The 15,874-nt window shown below is 33.0% G+C and overlaps 1 protein-coding gene across 1 annotated transcript; it reads right to left on the bottom strand.

Annotated features, from left to right (window-relative positions):
* Nucleotides 1-1,681: 1,681 nt before the first annotated feature.
* On the bottom strand, nt 1,682-14,638 carry LOC131953780 (uncharacterized). Its single transcript, XM_059317150.1, has 11 exons — nt 13,811-14,638; nt 12,700-12,757; nt 11,682-11,793; nt 9,978-10,105; nt 6,958-7,087; nt 5,763-5,914; nt 5,515-5,626; nt 4,090-4,214; nt 3,295-3,424; nt 2,377-2,532; nt 1,682-1,763 (listed from the first exon to the last, which is right to left on the bottom strand). Coding segments are annotated over exons 1-11 (1,932 nt in total). The 3' UTR covers nt 1,682-1,762.
* Nucleotides 14,639-15,874: the final 1,236 nt, after the last annotated feature.

Raw genomic sequence — 15,874 nt, 5'->3', positions numbered from 1 at the left:
TATTATATATATATATATATATATATATATATATATATATATATATATATATATATATATATATATATATAATTTAATTGGATTTTTTTTTTAAATTCCAAAACACCGGGCTTCACAAAGTATACGAGTCTAAATAAGCACGAGTCTAAATAGGTCCAGGCCCTTTTACAAATAACTTTGACCTCAAACGCCAGTGCAGAGCCTAGTCGGGACGGCTAGTCTAATAATTCTATTTGTGATTCTTATTACGTTCATTAAATACATTTGTTTAATGCTAGTATTAAGTTCGATAAACATACTTGGTTTTGGCTTTTATTATGTTCACTAAATGTATTTGTTTGTGGTTTTTATTACGTTCTTTAAATATATTTGTTTGTTGCGTTTATTAAGTTCATTTCACATATTTGTTTGTGCCTTGTATTACCTTCATAAAATATATTTAATTGAGGCTTTTATAACGTTCACTAAAAATATTTTATTGTTGCTTTTATTACGTGTATTAGAAATATTTGTTTGTGACTTTTTTTTACAAATCGTATATGTTTTACACCTCTCTGAGTCGGAAAAACATAGTTTTGTCTATATGTCTTTTTTTGTGTATGTATGTGTGTAATTGTGTCTGTGAACACGAAAACTTGAGTTAAAATTATAGCTAGGTTGATACAATTCAATATACTATTATTATATCAAATTTGTTGTTCTGTATCAACTTTTCAGCAATTTCTGGTAACTGTAAATGGAACTTATTCTACTTTTAATTTTTCCAAAAGCCTATAACTTCATTACTGTTTCAGATAGATAACTGAAATTTCACATGTAAGTAAAGAACTAATTATCTGCCTTCTGACAAATTTTAAGTAATTTTCGTTGATCGAAAGAAGTTATTTATGCTATTTCAGATTTCTCAAAATAACGCACGTGAATTTATAAAGTACTTATAATATTCCACACTATTATACACATATTGTTTTGCGTTCACTTGTTGAGCAGTTCATTTTTTTTTACTTTCTCGTATACGAAGTATAGAGGTCTAATTGTAATCGTGGAAAAAAACATCGAAATCGATATTTTCACAAATCTCGATGTTTCACACTTCATTGAGTCGAAAAAACATAGTTTTGCAATTTTGTCCGTACTGTGTGTGTGTGTGTGTGTGTGTGTGTGTCTGTCTGTCTGTCTGTCTGTCTGACTGTGAACACGATAGTTTAAGTACCGTTACAGCAAGGTTCATACAAATTCATATATAAGCATTATATCACATTTGTATTTTTGTATCAACTTTTCTGCGATTTCCGATAACCGGCATTGGATCTTTTTCTACCTTTTCTGGCTCATTCAGTGATTATAAAACATTTTACAAGTGTCCTCTCGACCCTGCCCCCGAAAATGTACACCACCGCCACACCCGAATGGTCTCAAGTTCACACGTATTCTTAATTGTGATGGAGGCGTGATCGAGTCGGCAAAAGCACATGGTTGATAAATTCAAACCCTCTGGCAGATAAGGCTCGATCCTTTCCAACACTAAAAATTAAGAACTAAGAAAGAAGAAGACTGACGCTGTAAATTAAATGTCTAAGGCAGACAAAAGTAAAAATAAATAAATGTCACAAAACGAATATTTCCACCGGATAATTCTGACACATAAAACAATACTCAAAATAAAAGATCTAAACTGATATTGGTATCTATACTTTTATTGGCAGATACATTGTATATAAGTATCATCGAAATCCGTATCTTATCCTGCCTTTCTCAAATGTCTGGGGGAAAAAGTGGAAAACAATACAAAACACCATTAGTTATACTAAGTTGTGTAATAGTAAAACGTAACAAAACCACTAACTTAAAAAAATATGTAGACCAATTAAGCTACCTTGCTGGATATTGAAAATAAATGTTCTTTTTGTCCCTTTTTATCTCTAATAGTATTCTCAATATCTACAATGATTTTTTGAAAATATATCTTAATTCGTAGTACAATTACGCTATTGGCGATGATTTTAAAGGTCAATGACATACCGAAAATAGATATTCTGGACACTTCTGTAAAACATAATAGTTAATCTTACACACCTGTCTCAGTTTATGACATCATCATCATCATCATCGTATTTTCCCTTTCGTGCCCGAGTTTCTTCTAGGCAGAATTCAGTCAGTGGAACGTCACTGTGGGTGGACACAGTGGGTGGACACAGTGACATTCCACTGACTTGAACTCGGATTCGAACGCGAGACTTTCGGGTTAGCAGCCTAGCGCTCTGTCTCTAGGCCACGCCGATCCACATTTTATGACATTACCGAATCTACCTGACTAGCTAGCACAAATCGCACACCTAGCATTCTCCTTTCACCTAAGTAGGTGCCAAAACGTACCAATGTTCTGTTGCAAGCTCGTTCCCAATACAATTCTTTTCGTAAAAGTATCCTTCCTCATTCTCAAAGTTTAATGTGCTGTAGAATTCCCCTCCAATTTTACCACAAAGAGCTGTCAGTTCCAAATCATAACAGTCCTTCATTTTGTTCAGAATTCTAGTTCACAAAAATAAAAAAGTGTACATTTTATGTTGGATTTTTAATGTTCAGATACATAATGAAGGAAAAATAGAGCAAATACTTATCTTTGTACAGATTTAATGCAATAGTGGCAAGAAAAATTATCTTAAAACAAGAGACGTAACATTTTTTTTTATCCATTTTTAATTACTTAATCGTTTCAAAATAGAATAGCATCTCTCAGGAAAAAAAAAGAAATGCGCTCCAAGTGTACGGTAAACAATATATAGGCCTATATAGGATGTTACAGCTGGAAACTATTTCTGCACCGATGAAGTGAAAAAAGGTATGGTTATTCATAATCAATGCAGATATATATATATATATATATATATATATATATATATATATATATATATATATATATATATATATATATGTATATATATATATATATATATATATATATATATATATATATATATATATATATATATTTGCACCTATTATATGCTTCTAAATTACAAAAGTCCAAAGCATATGCAACCGAAAACATTTACTCCTATAGAAACTTACTACCTAAAGAAACCTTTAACATTTTCATTAAAATAATGCAGTAACTTTAATTATATTTTATTGCTGTTATTCATAAAGTCTTATTATTACAATCAAAATATTATATTTTGTTTTTTATTTCCCAAGACACTTCTAATTAAAAGTTGCATACATCACTGTTTTCCCAGTAGGTAACAAACAGTTTATCTCAACCAAAATATCAATAGTATTACGACTTTTTACCTGCATATTTCTGAATTGTCATTTGCTTCATCAGTTGTGTAGGTTGTAGAACAAATACTAATCGCATTTTCAACCTTATTCTTCTTGTTCTCATCAATGAGGCATTGTGAAGCTGTCAGAGCGTCAACAGCTATTCATGTAAAACATGGGTTCAAGATTTTAGATTTTAAAAATCTCTTGATAAAATATCAGGCAATAAGGATGAAATGTAGTACAGACCATTAAAAAGTCATTTTTGTTACAAGCTTTACAAGCTTTTATTTAATTCACAACGCTTGTCTAATTTTTCGCTTGTTTGTTTGTTTGTTTGTGGCAAATCTTGTAACTCATTTTTTTTCCAACATTTAAAAAACAACCCAACTTAATGGCAATAAAAGTCTATCTATTTTTTTATTTAATTATTAGTTTATAAAAATTACTAAACGGTTTTGAAACTAATATGAAATAACAATATTGAATCACTCGATCATTAATAATTTCAATAAAAGAAAAAGAGCTAACTAGTTAGACGTTATCATCCGAATAGTCTGGTGAGCTTTGATCCATGCCGAATGTTAAAAATTGTAGAGTCGGTCGATCTAGTAAAGGGGCAGATAATAACGTTTTTAAACGATTTGACATGTAGAGATAACGCTATTAAGAACTCGATTTCACGGAAAGCTGCTTTTAAGGGGGTTTTCAAAAGGTATTCTAAATGAGTACGTATCACAGAGTTGGGTCAATTTGAACAGTGCCACCATAATCTTATTCTAGTAGTTAACAAAAAAACGCTGCATTGATTATGAATAACCATACCTTTTTTCACTTCATCGGTGCAGAAATAGTTTCCAGCTGTTACATCTTTGTCATAGAAATCCACAATCTCGCTAATGTCACAGTATTTGTGTTTTGCCACACAATCGGTATATGTATTAAATTCACTTTGGTCATGAGGGATAGTTTGAAAAGTAACTATAAATAGGCTTATATATATATATATATATATACATACATATATATATATATATATATATATATATATATATATATATATATATATATATATATATATATATATATATATATATATATATATATAAACGTTTACGTTTACGTTTACGTTTACGTTTACGTTTACGTTGACGTTGACGTTGACGTTGACGTTGATGTTGATGTTGATGTTGATGTTTATGATGATGTTTATGTTTATGTTTATGTTTATGTTTATGTTTATGTTTATGTTTATGTTTATGTTTATGTTTATGTTTATGTTTATGTTTATGTTTATGTTTATGTTTATGTTTATGTTTATGTTTATGTTTATGTTTATGTTTATGTTTATGTTTATGTTTATGTTTATGTTTATGTTTATGTTTATGTTTATGTTTATGTTTATGTTTATGTTTATGTTTATGTTTATGTTTATGTTTATGTTTATGTTTATGTTTATGTTTATGTTTATGTTTATGTTTATGTTTATGTTTATGTTTATGTTTATGTTTATGTTTATGTTTATGTTTATGTTTATGTTTATGTTTATGTTTATGTTTATGTTTATGTTTATGTTTATGTTTATGTTTATGTTTATGTTTATGTTTATGTTTATGTTTATGTTTATGTTTATGTTTATGTTTATGTTTATGTTTATGTTTATGTTTATGTTTATGTTTATGTTTATGTTTATGTTTATGTTTATGTTTATGTTTATGTTTATGTTTATGTTTATGTTTATGTTTATGTTTATGTTTATGTTTATGTTTATGTTTATGTTTATGTTTATGTTTATGTTTATGTTTATGTTTATGTTTATGTTTATGTTTATGTTTATGTTTATGTTTATGTTTATGTTTATGTTTATGTTTATGTTTATGTTTATGTTTATGTTTATGTTTATGTTTATGTTTATGTTTATGTTTATGTTTATGTTTATGTTTATGTTTATGTTTATGTTTATGTTTATGTTTATGTTTATGTTTATGTTTATGTTTATGTTTATGGTTATGTTTATGTTTATGTTTATGTTTATGTTTATGTTTATGTTTATGTTTATGTTTATGTTTATGTTTATGTTTATGTTTATGTTTATGTTTATGTTTATGTTTATGTTTATGTTTATGTTTATGTTTATGTTTATGTTTATGTTTATGTTTATGTTTATGTTTATGTTTATGTTTATGTTTATGTTGACATCCGTCAACTTATTCTTTGTAAATTTAACCGATGAAAGAAATTGCAACTCACTCACAAAAGGCTGCGAGTGTTGTATTGTCGATGCTGTAGTACAATTCACTTAATAAGTTGCCTATTTCATCCTCCAAGCATTCAGAAAGTAGATTACATTTTTTCCAACTTACTAAATAATAAAATGTGAATTTAAATCAAAATGTAACTTCCAATCATAATACAAGTTTTAAATGTTCAATAATCTTATTTAAATTTCTATAAAACTTTTAAAAAATTTTGAAACGTTAAATTATCTTTATCTAGACCTTTATGTTTTTCCTCCTCCAATTTACAGCCATAAGCGAAAAATCGTCCCTCCAACTCTTCCCAGATTAAACTGCTGTAGAAGTCCCCTCCAGCTCTACCACACAAAGCAGTCAACCTTGTTTCATAACAGCTCTGCATAAGTGATCCAAGCCTATTTGTAGATATGAAATGGAGACACGGTCATTTTCTCAGGAAAAACACTCTCCTTACAAATGATATCATGACTAATGACCCGAATCTCCTTACAAATGATATCAGGACTAATGATTCGAATATATTGATCTCAGGATAAATTATCCCAAGACAAAAATTTAAATGATCTAATGTCAAACGATACTAAGACAAATAATCTCAGGACAAATGATCTCATTTGAAAATATCTCAAGGAAAACGATCTCTTAACAAATAATGTCATTACAAATTATCTCAGCGCAGATGATTGCGGGAGAAATGATCATATAAAAAATGAACTCAGGACAAATTATCTCAGAATAAATAATCTCAGGACAAATTATCTCAGAATAAATCTTCTCGAGACAAATTATTAGGACAGATGATCTAACATACATAAATATTTCAAAAACACTAAATTAGAAGAAGCTGAATTTATAAAAGAACTCATTACAAAGGATCCCAAATTAACAAAAAAAATAATATCTTATGACAAATGATCCGTTTACAAATTTTCATGGAAAACGATCTTAGGACGAATGATCTCAGGACAAATCATCCCAAGACAAATGATGACAGGCAAATGATCTCACGGACGAATGATCGCATGATAAATTATTCTTTTTACTAATAATCTCTTGAAAAATAATCTCAGGACAAATGATCTCATTACAAATTAATTATCACAGGGCAAATGATTTTAGTGCAAATGGTATCAGGTCTATTGATCTAAGGACAATTGATCCAAAACATATATATTTTAAATATTAAATAATTTTAAATTTCTGTTACAAAATATATATATATAAACTGAATTTACTTAACGGATTTTTTTATAACCTATTAAAACATTGTTTTGAATTGCAATATATTGTTTTCTGATGTTATCCACGAAGTATAATTCCTATCTGTATATGTGTTTTTCTTGCCCATACAACGTCTAACGCATACGTCATTAGGTTAAACATTTAAACAGCAAGTCACATTATGTTTAATCTAAACTATAATATTAAGTTTTATTACTGGCACACGTCCTCTATGAGATTGTAAGGATATCTGTAGATGATCCATGAACAATAGTCTATCGCATTTTCAACTTCTTCCTTCTTCTTCCTATCAATAAGGCATCGTGAAGCAGTCAAATCGTTAACAGCTGTTCACAATAAAAGGTATTTAAACATTAGTAAAAAAAAATTGTTTAAACAATAAAAAGTTTAGATAACTAAGATAAATTATAGTGTAATTATTTAAACATGTCAAAAAACTGCTTATTAAGGATATAATGTGAACAGAAAGTAAGTATATGAAAGATGGGTGTATGGGATATGTAGCGCGGTTTATTTAGTTTTAGCTTGTTCTTGTCCTGGAGTGGTGGTATGTGGTGTAATATGGTTGTATGTGGTGTTATGTGGTGTGGTTTGATGTTAGATGGTGTCTTGTGATACGATGTGATGCTGTGTGGTGTCATTAGGTTTGATGTGGTGTGGTGTGAAGAGGTGTGATGTTATTTGATGTTATGTGATGTGGGATAATGTTATGTTATGTGATGTTATGTTATTGGATGTGGTGTGTTGTGATGTTGTGTGATGTGGTGTCATGTGGTGTGATGTGATGTAATGCGGTGTCACATGGTATGATGTGATGTGGTTTGAAGTAATGTGATCTGGCGTGGTGTGATGTGATGTAGTGTGGTGTGATGTGATGTAGTGTGGTGTGATGTGGTGTTGTGTGATGTGATGTGGTTTGTTGTGATGTGGTGTGATGTTGTTTGATGTCGTGTTATGTGATATAGTGTGGTGTTGTGTGATGTAGTGTGTTGTGATGTGGTGTGATGTAGAGTTGTGTTATGTGGTATCGTGTGGTTAATGTATTGTGATGTGGTGTGATGTGGTGTGATGTGGTGTGATGTGGTGTGATGTTGTGTGATGTGGTGTGATGTGGTGTGATGTTGTGTGATGTTGTGTGATGTGGTGTGATGTGGTGTGATGTGGTGTGATGTGGTGTGATGTGGTGTGATGTGGTGTGATGTGGTGTGATGTTGTGTGATGTGATGTGATGTGGTGTGATGTGGTGTGATGTGGTGTGATGTGGTGTGATGTGGTGTGATGTGGTGTGATGTTGTGTGATGTTGTGTGATGTGGTGTGATGTGGTGTGATGTGGTGTGATGTGGTGTGATGTGGTGTGATGTGATGTGATGTGATGTGGTGTGATGTGGTGTGATGTGGTGTGATGTGGTGTGATGTGATGTGGTGTGATGTGGCGTGGTGTGGTGTGATGTGGTGTGATGTGGTGTGATGTGGGATGTGGTGCGATGTGATGTGGTGTCGCTATATAATGTGGTGTGCAGTGGTGTACAGTGATGTAGTGTGATGTGGTGCGGTGTGGTGTGGTGTGATGTGGCGTGGTGTGATGTTGTGTAATGTGCTGTGGCGTGGTGTTATGTTGCGTGATGTGGTGTGATGTGGTGTGATGTGGTGTGATGTGGTGTGATGTGGTGTGATGTGGTGTGATGTTGTGTGATGTTGTGTGATGTGGTGTGATGTGGTGTGATGTGGTGTGATGTGGTGTGATGTGGTGTGATGTGGTGTGATGTGGTGTGATGTGGTGTGATGTGGTGTGATGTGGCGTGGTGTGGTGTGATGTGGTGTGATGTGGTGTGATGTGGGATGTGGTGCGATGTGATGTGGTGTCGCTATATAATGTGGTGTGCAGTGGTGTACAGTGATGTAGTGTGATGTGGTGCGGTGTGGTGTGGTGTGATGTGGCGTGGTGTGATGTTGTGTAATGTGCTGTGGCGTGGTGTTATGTTGCGTGATGTGGTGTGATGTGGTGTGATGTGGTGTGATGTGGTGTGATGTGGTGTGATGCGGTGTGATGTGGTATGGTGTGTGATGTGGTGCAATGTGATGTGGTGTGGTGTGATGTAGTGTGGTGTGTCGCTATATAATGTGGTGTGCAGTGGTGTACAGTGATGTAGTGTGATGTGGTGTGATGTGGTGCGGTTTTTGTTGTGGTGTAATGTGCTGTTGCGTGGTGTTATGTTGCGTGATGTGGTGTGATGTGGTGTGATGTGGTGTGATGTTTTGTGATGTTGCGTGATGTGGTGTGATGTGGCCGTGAGTGATGTAGTGTTGTGTGATGTAACGGGCGTGGTGCTATATAGTGTGGTGTGCTGTGGTGTACATTGTTGAGTGATGTGATGTGGGTGGTGTGATGTTGTGTGATGTGGTGTGGTGTTGTTTGATGTGTTGTGGTGTGATGTTTTGTGATTTGGTGTGGTGTGATGTAGTGTGGCGTTGTGCTATAATGTGGTGTGCTGTTGTGTACAGTGGTTTGATGTGATGTGGTGTAGTATGATGTGGTGTGCTCTGGCGTACAGTGGTGTGGTGTGTGTAGTGTGATGTAAAGTGATGTGATGTTATGTCATGTGTTTTGATGTTGTACCATTTGTTGTTATATGGTGTAATGTGTTGTAATGTGAAGTTGTGACGAGTAGAATGTTTTGCTTTTCTACCCGAAAGTACCTATAGTTAAAGAAGAACAAAGGAGTGCCCATATATGTTTCATACATCGTGGGAAAAAGAATTGGAATAGGTTTAAGGTAACCACAAATCAAGTTATTTGATATATTTTTTTCCATGTTCTACATGCCTCTAGGAGTGTGTTTATATAAGTGGGTTTTAATATTTGTGCAGGGTTTAGTATATGTGTATTGCATGGTTCTTATACTTATACTTAAAATTCCCGAGATCGAACCCCCAGGAAGATGAGGCTCGATAGCTGGGGATAACAACGTATCTAGTACAGAAAACAAGAAAAATCAAGCAACTACAGCCTTGTTGATTGTTTTTTAGGTTGACAAATACAATGATAACAAAGTGAGAATGAACACGGGCTTACAGCGTGAGCTCGCTGTCTAAAGAAGGCTGAGAAAGTTGTGCAATTAGTTGTTGTCTACCACCCGCTGGTATCACAAAATTGGGTCTATTTGAATAGGCTAACTTGGGCCGAGCCTCCTACCACAGATTGAGAATAGCCATACCTTTTTTCGACACATTGGTGCAGACATACTTTCCCCGTGTAATTATCTCCTCATGGTAATGTACAATGGAATGATCGTCACAGCGCCATGCAATCTTGTTTACACAATAGATGTAGTCATTCAATTCACTAATAGTAGCGTCGTGGGTGAAACGGGCACGTGGTTAAAATTAAATAAACACAAATATAGAGTAGGCTATATATGTATATATGTATAAACATATATATATATATATATATATATATATATATATATATATATATATATATATATATATATATATATATACATTCGCTCATTCGTTCATTCGTTCATTCGTTCATTCTTTCATTCGTTCATTCGTTCATTGGTTCATTCGTCCATTCGTTCATTCGTTCATTGGTTCATTCGTTCATTCGTTCATTCTTTCATTCGTTCATTCGTTCATTCGTTCATTCGTTCATTCGTTCATTCGTTCATTCGTTCATTCGTTCATTCGTTCATTCGTTCATTCGTTCATTCTTTCATTCGTTCATTCGTGCATTCGTTCATTCGTTCATTCTTTCATTCGTTCATTCATTCATTTATTCATTAAATTCATTCATTAAATTCTTCCACTAAATTCATTCTCTATCTATTTATATTTTATTTTTTAATTTTATTTATGTATTTAGATTTATATATATAATAAAAAAGCATTTTTTTCAATACATATGTAAGCCCTGCTAGGGGGGATACCTAATATCTACCCTTCTAGGCTTATCTAACTAACTACTGTCCGGTCAGTGCAAGCCCGGATAAACCCAGACTGGTTAATAATCTAACCTTAGTCTAAATAATGAAAACAAAAAGCTTTGACAATAATATAAAATTTATTTAACAAAATATGGAACCAAAAGTTATTATAAAAAAACTAGAATCTAGACCTAGACAAAACACTCAAGACATTCAAAACAAACAGAACTCAACGAAACAAAACATTACGTTTGACCATTTGATGGTGTTGCGCCCGACTTATGATGTCTAGGATGGTCCAGGCCCTGACACACAGAAACCTCCCTTCATCCATTCTCGACATCCAAAAGTCCACACCAAACAAAACACTACGTAAAACCACTACGTACAATACCTTACGTACAACACATTACGTAGAAAACAATACGTACACAACAAACTTTTTACATCAAACAAAACAATTCATATCTAACAAAACACCCAGCCAAGTTGCCCAAGCAACCTCACTCCACGCGTGAGGTGCGCCACGCGCCCACACAGAAACCTGACCCGACCTACATCTCGCCGCGGGTCAAAAAGGAAGAAAATCGTCCGACCGGTCAATTTATACTGACCGCTTCGGACGGAAGGGGGACCCCGTGGCCTTTCCCCATTGGACCACCATGCACTCCCAGATTCGCAACAAATAAAATAATACAAAATAATCCATTCACCCGCTCACACATATGTATTTACTTTTAAAATTAAAAGTTGAAATATATCTAAACGTTAATGGTTATTATCATGACTATTTCCAGGGCAAAAATATTTGTAAAAATTGTGGCTTACTTCATGCTCGACATTCTTGTTAAATTTGTTGTGTAATTCTAGTTTTCTAACTTCTCTAGACGCTAGTCTACTAACATGCCTATTTGACTTATAATATTACATCCGTCATAATATTTTAAAATTATAATCAAATCTATATAAACAGTCAGGATTGATACTTACCTACAAAATGCTTCCAGTGTTTTACTGTCTATGTAGTAGTATGGACGAGGCAAGAATTGTTTAATGCCAGGAGTCACGCATTCCTTAAGTGTGGAACATTCCTCGTTGCTTTCTAATTTGAGAAAAATATGTACACCTTTATGTCATGGAATAGGATTCTCTAAGTGGGACATAGGCCTATTTATGGTGGCTTTCTAATTTTAAAAACATGTGACTGTTCGTATGGTGTTTCATTGTAAAATAGATGCTATCAAGATACATTTGAAAATAATTATAAATATCACAATATAATTGTCACAGGCCTTTCTCCTACCTTTTACATTACATATACAGAATCAAAAGACAAGCCTTCTTTTGCAATTTTTCATATTTATTTTGTTTTCACACAGGCAGCATGTTCACACAAGCTACGCCATATTCTTGCCTCCTTTTTCTCCTGTTCCTTTCGCGCATGCGCACAGCCATTGTCTCCCTGATGCAATCTCGCCTTATTACAACACACACACTCCCAAGATACAATCCACCAATATTTCACTGTTATACGCCCTTTCTCCCGTTTAAAAAAAAATAATTTATTAATTTTTTTTTTGTTATATAGATCACATTCACTATAAAATCTTCATTATACATGTAACAGTGAAATGAAAATCATGTTGAAAAAGAAACTTGCTAATGAACATCCTAAATTATTTTATATGTACACTTTTTAAATTAAAACAATGATATTCATAAAATACATGGCAAAATGTAAAGCGTCACTTATCTTATAAGTATCGCCATTAAGAAAAATTGTAACTTAGGTAAACCTTCTTAGTTTAGTAAGAACACATGACTCTAACTAAGGAACATCTCCTCTTAGTGTAACAAAAAAAGAAATCATTAAAACTCACTAAGGAATATTACCTCTTAGTGTATCTCAAAATAAATCTACTTAGGAAAACTCTCTCTTAGTAGAACAAAATCATAGCTATGCAATAGCTCCCATGGGTAAATCATATCCTTGATTTCCCTACTTCACTGGCTGAGGTAAACTCCTCATCATAACATATGTAAATCACCACATCTGTCAGGTCATACTGCCATAATCATGTTCATTACTTAACAAGATATACAGTATACATACAAATCATAAAAATACAACAAAATGTATGTTCATTTTCATTTCTAAATTAAAATAATGGTAAAACATATTTATACGAGTCATATTATGACTTATTCCTATCTTGCTCACATTTGTAAAATGTTAATGTTCTCTGGAAGTACACATCACTTACTACGTTATTCAAAATTTCCTTATAAGGATTGGCTGATATGTCTCAGGTCATTATCTTCTTTAGTCAGTTCCATGTTTGTTTTTTCATCTTCAATCTGTCTTGATAAAAAATTCAGCTAGTGTATTGTGCAGCCCATTTACAGGTTAGCTTTTCTTGACATAATGTTATTAGACAAATCCATTTTCCTTATGAAAGCAATATTTACCAAGTCAAAATTCCAAACACATAGTTAAGCTCTGTTAATTGAATACAACTTTAAACAACAATAGAATCCATTAGCATTACCATATAAAGTGCAAAAAATACACAACTGTTATGTTCATGAACATCAGTTAACAAAATACAAGGTCCAATAACAAACTAAACATTTGTTAACACATTATGATAACAAACTCCATGCTTTACTTTAAATGGTTTTCTAACTTACAAATTCCCCTTAAGTCAATAACATGTAAAATAATGTATGTTAGTAGTCCCTATATCACTGATGCTTAAGTACCAATGCACACAACATAAAAAGTAACAGGTTTTGTTAGCCAAAAAGGAATGTGTAGAGCCAATCAATGAAATAAATTCTGTTTAAACTGCTGAGGTTGGTGATACAACTAAAGTGGTTAAATATTATATTGTTACATCCACTAAACCAGGTTCTATATGCATGATAACTGATGTTATATATTAAAGCTTGAAAGTAAAATCTTAAAGGAGTAGTAAGTTCAGCATATTTATCCACAACATATTATAAAAATTGCATAGTCCCAACAATGCTTTCACTTCTTTCTTTGTAGTAGGGGTTTTGATATTTAATATTTTGTCCTTATTTCCTTCAGTAGGTCTAATTTCTTTATTTCCAACCTTAAATCCTAGGAATTCTACTGTATCTACTCCCACATGCAGTTTCTCTGGTGCTATGGTAACCCCATGTTTTCTAAGTCTTTCTAGTAGTTCTTTTAGTGTTTCTATGTGTTCTGCCCATGTGTTATTATGTATGCATATATCATCAACAAAGAAGACCAGGTTTTTCATTCCCTCTGTTATTTTATTCATGAATTTTCGGAACGTGGCGGTACTGTTCACAAGTCCGAATGGCATCACCTTCAATTGACATAGACCTTTGCTAGATGTAAAGGCTGTGTATTGTCTTGACCCCTTTTCCAGTCCTATTTGCCAGAAGCCTCTGTTCAAATCACAAGTGGTGAAAATTGAGGATTTACTGATAGTTTCCAAAATGTCTTTAGGATCATTCATGGGTTCAGCATCTATCTTAGTCCTTTTATTCAACTCTCGATAGTCACAACATATCCTTACTTTGTTGTTCTTTTTTCTTACTATCACCATGGGTGATGAGTATGCTGATTCTGTTCTTTCTATTTGCCCAGACTCAAGTAGAAAATCCAGTTCTGCTTCAACAGCTTCTCTATAAGCAACTGGTACTTGGTAATGCTTCCCTTTCATAGCACTATAATCAGTTAATTCTATTTTGTGTTGAATTGTTTCAGTAAAACCCATTTCTGTTGTAATCACATCTTTGTACTCATTTATTATTTTGTCTATTATGTTTTTCTCATTCACTGGGATATGATTAGTCTTAATTTCTTGTGTATTACAGCTTTCACTTATTATAGTACAGGCCATAAGTTCCTCTTCTATCAGTTTCTCTGGCTCTACATATAATTTCTTCATTCTGTCTATGTGTATAGGAGTGTTATTTCCCTTTATGTTTATTTCATAATTTACATAAGATAGTTTCTTGATTACTTCAAAAGGTCCTTGAAATACATCTATGTTTTTTGCTGTCTGGCAGTTTGACAAAAGCTAAATCTCCTCTTTCAAAAGTTCTTAAATATCTATGCTTTTTTTTTATATTTCTGTGTCTTTCACTGGCTAGGCTACTTGTGCATTCTCTTGGGCTGTATGGACACCATAAACTAATCTCTCTCTAGTCTGGTTTACTAGTTCATGAGGATCAAATTCCTCTTCGTGTTTATTTAATAATTTGTGTTTCAATAAAGTTAATGGGCCTCTTGGCTTTACCCCATATATCAGTTCAAAAGGAGAAAAACCTGTTGACTCATGTTTAGTCTCTCCGTATACGAATAGTACTTGAGGTAAATACTTGTGCCATTCACCTGGGTGATCCTCTGTTACCTTTTTTAACATAGTCTTCAGTGTTTTATTCCATCTCTCATTAATCCCATTTGCTTGTGGATGGTATATGGTACTATGTACTTGTGCAATGTTCAAGAAGCTTGTGAATGCCTTTGTCAATTTTGCCTTAAACTGTGTTCCATTGTCTGATAAAATTGTATCAGGAAAACCAAATCTTGTACATACACTCATCACAGCATCACAGATAGCCACAGCTGTAATCTCTCTAAGTGGTATTGCTCCATGGCCATCTGGTTGCCCAATCCACTATAGTTAATATGAACTTGTGGCCCTGGGAAGTAGGGTGTTCCATAGGTCCAACTATGTCCACTGCTATGTTTTGGAATGGTCTTGTAACTCTATCTGTCTGTTGTATAGGTGCATTATGTTTCCCATCAATAGGATTGAGTCTTATGCATTTGGTGCATTTTTGTATGTGTTTCTTTATGTCTTCCTTCATTAAAGGCCAGTAGTAATCTTCAGCTATTCTCTCAAATGTAGTTTTTTCTGCCATGTGTGCCCCCAGTGGACTGTCATGTGCTTGTTGTAATATCTTTGTTCTCATAGTTTGTGCCACCACTATCTGAGTCTTTTCATTATTCTTGTCATCAATATATTTCCTGACTAAAACATTATTTTCTTTAGTGTACTTAGATCCCCTGGCATTCATGTTACTTGTATTGGTGTTTTTCAGTATATTTTTGAGAGTATTGTCTTCTTCCTGAAGTTTAATCCATTCATTTATATCTTCTCTTAATTCTGTGTTGCTTT

Source organism: Physella acuta, unplaced genomic scaffold, assembly GCF_028476545.2.
Source record: "Physella acuta isolate Inbredline_101_S28 unplaced genomic scaffold, ASM2847654v3 ptg000952l, whole genome shotgun sequence".
In the NCBI taxonomy this organism is placed as follows: Eukaryota; Metazoa; Mollusca; class Gastropoda; family Physidae; genus Physella; species Physella acuta.
The sequence above is the reverse complement of the archived record's forward strand: the minus strand, read 5'-3'. Positions and strand labels throughout refer to the sequence as shown.

Bases quoted from the DNA above. Each gene is read 5' to 3' on its own strand.
- LOC131953780 (XM_059317150.1), bottom strand. From the start codon at position 14,638: ATGAAGAAATTATATGTAGAGCCAGAGAAACTGATAGAAGAGGAACTT. The intron at 7,088-9,977 runs GTATGGCTATTC...TATTGTGAACAG, and splicing joins CACCAATGTGTCGAAAAAAG to CTGTTAACGATTTGACTGCT. The intron at 4,215-5,514 runs GTGAGTTGCAAT...TCATGACCAAAG, and splicing joins ACACTCGCAGCCTTTTGTGA to TGAATTTAATACATATACCG.